This window comes from Penaeus monodon, chromosome 26 (genome assembly GCF_015228065.2).
Source record: "Penaeus monodon isolate SGIC_2016 chromosome 26, NSTDA_Pmon_1, whole genome shotgun sequence".
Taxonomy (NCBI): Eukaryota; Metazoa; Arthropoda; class Malacostraca; order Decapoda; family Penaeidae; genus Penaeus; species Penaeus monodon.
In genome coordinates, this window is record NC_051411.1 from 32,557,779 (window position 1) to 32,560,278 (window position 2,500).

The 2,500-nt window shown below is 46.2% G+C and overlaps 1 protein-coding gene across 1 annotated transcript in view; it reads left to right on the top strand.

Annotated features, from left to right (window-relative positions):
- LOC119590085 overlaps positions 1-2,500 on the top strand; it is an 11,572-nt gene that overhangs the window by 3,109 nt on the left and 5,963 nt on the right. The window contains exons 3-4 of the mRNA XM_037938846.1: positions 695-923; positions 1,811-1,985. Coding sequence (XP_037794774.1) covers positions 695-923; positions 1,811-1,985 — 404 coding nt within the window. The remainder of the gene's footprint in view (positions 1-694; positions 924-1,810; positions 1,986-2,500) is intronic.

A 2,500-nucleotide genomic window follows, 5' to 3' on the forward strand; every position in this document is an offset into this window, starting at 1 on the left:
ATACAACTATCATTGCTGTCATTACTACTACTATGACTCTTATCACTGCTATTGTTACTACCATTACTACTAGTATTGATATTGTTACTGCTATAATTATTATCATTACTAGCACTATTACTATAATTACTGTAACTACTACTTTTGCTACTATTACTACAACTATCACTTCTACTGTTATTACTATTATTTTTACTTTACTACAACTACACGATTTACATTAACATTATTGTTATCCTTGTTATTATTAGAATTATAATTGTTGGTTTGTTGTTGTTGTAGTTGTTATCAATATTATTATTCTTAACATCATTGTTATTAACATAACTATCGTCATTAATATTATAATCAACATTATCAATATTGTTATCATCACATCATTATCGTTATAATAATAATAATAATAATAATTATTATTATCATTATTATTATTATTATTATTATTATCATTATTATTATTATTATCTCATCATTATCATCATCATTATCATTATCATCATTATTATCATTATTGTTATTGTTACTATTGATATTATCATTATTATTTTTTATCATCATCACTATTGTTATTATTATCATTATCATTATTAGTAGTAGCAGTAGTAGTAGTCGTAGTATCATTGTTGTTGTTGTTATGATTATTATTATTATTACCCCTATCTCCCCCTCCCCTCCCCTCCTCCCCCCTCGCCAGTCATCACCGTGGGCATTGCCGTGGCCAAATTCCTGGCGGGGCTGGTCCCTTACCCCGGCGTCTCCGCTCTCCTGCTGGCCATTATCCACGCCTGGGAGCCCAGACCCGAGGATAATTACTGGGAACACGTGAAGGATAACGTGGCCCAGGTGTGCGGGGATTTCGTCAATGAGCATAATATGGCTCAGGTGGTTGTGTACAAGAACGATCTGCTGTCGCTGTTGAAGAAGTAAGGAAGGTGTTGGTGAGTGGGTGTTGGTGGTTGGTGGTTGGTGATTGGTGATTGGTGATTGGTGATTGGTGGTTGGTGGTTGGTGGTTGGTGATTGGTGATTGGTGGTTGGTGGTTGGTGGAGAGAGTTTGTTGTTGTAAATGTAGAGAAGAATGTGTAATTTAGAAGTGTAGGATTCGCAGAGTAAGAAGTGTTATTGGTGCGTTTTGATTAGATTTTAATCAGAATTGGGTGTAATTATATTTCATGCTTTTTGGGGTTATTATCAGGTATGCTTTCTCTGCATTGTTATTGGTGACATGCTGTGAATGAGTGTGTGTGCTCTATTGTACTTGACATTTCGCTTTGTTTTACGTCATTTACCTTTAGCATACATCCTCCGCAGAATCATTTTCCTCATTCTCATCTCAACAGCTTCTTTCTCTTACTCTTCACTATCTCTCTAACTCCTCCCTCACCATACGCCAGCCTTTCCCCTCGTCATCCTATCCTGCCACTTGGTCATCAGCACAATCACTCGCATCCACACGACCACTCTCACTATCCCCCTCGACGTTACTTTCATCCTCGCCCTTACCCTCACCCTCGCCCTTACTCTCACTCTCCCCTTCACTATCACCCTCAACTACACTATCCCCCTCCCTCTCTCCCTCACTCTCACTCTCACCTTCACCATCACCCTCATCCATACTATCCCCCTCCCTCTCTCCCTCACCCTCACTCAATCACCTCCAACTATCCCCCTCCCTCCTCTCCCTCCCTCTCACCCTCATCCATACTACCCCCCCCTCTCTCCCTCACCCTCACCACCACCCTCACTCCCTCGCTATCCCCCTCCCTCTCACCCTCACCCTCCCTCTCACCCACACGTACGCCCACTACAGGTACGAGCGCGCGGGCGTTGAAAGCGACGGGACTTACCCCGACAAAAACACCGTCGCTGATGCCATCACGACGTCCATCATTTCCAACCGGTATCTGGTGGAGGCGACGGAGATGCCGTGGTCGATGAGCGTCGATTTCACCGATATCGCTGGCGTCCATGTCCTTATCTTGAAGGTAAGGGGGGGGGGTGAGGGGAGTGAGGAGGAAGGAGGGTGGAGGGGGGAGGGGGGGGTTGGGATGGTGAGGAGGGAGGAAGGGGAGAGGGGAGGGGGTTGGGGGTGTTGAGGAGGGAGGAGCGGGAAGGGGGTTGGGGATGGTAAGGAGGAGGGAGGGGAGAGGGGTTGGGGATGGTGAGGAGGAAGGATTGGGAGAGGGGAAGGGGTTGGGGATGGTGAGGAGGGAGGGGGGAGGGGAAGGGGTTGGGGGTGGTGAGGAGGGAGGAGGGGAGAGGGGTTGGGGATGGTGAGCAGGGAGGAGGGAGGAGGATAGGGATGGGTAAGAGGAAAGGGGAAAGGGGAGCGAGAGAGGATGATGGCGGTAGGGAAGGGGAAGGGGGAAAGAAGAATGAGGGAGGGAGGAGGAAAGGGAGAATAGCGGGGGAGGGGTAAAAGAGAAGGGGAAGAAAGAGGACAGTGCACTTGCCTTGTAAGTGAAAAGAGGGTAGTCGAGGAAGTGAAGAGGAGGGGGTA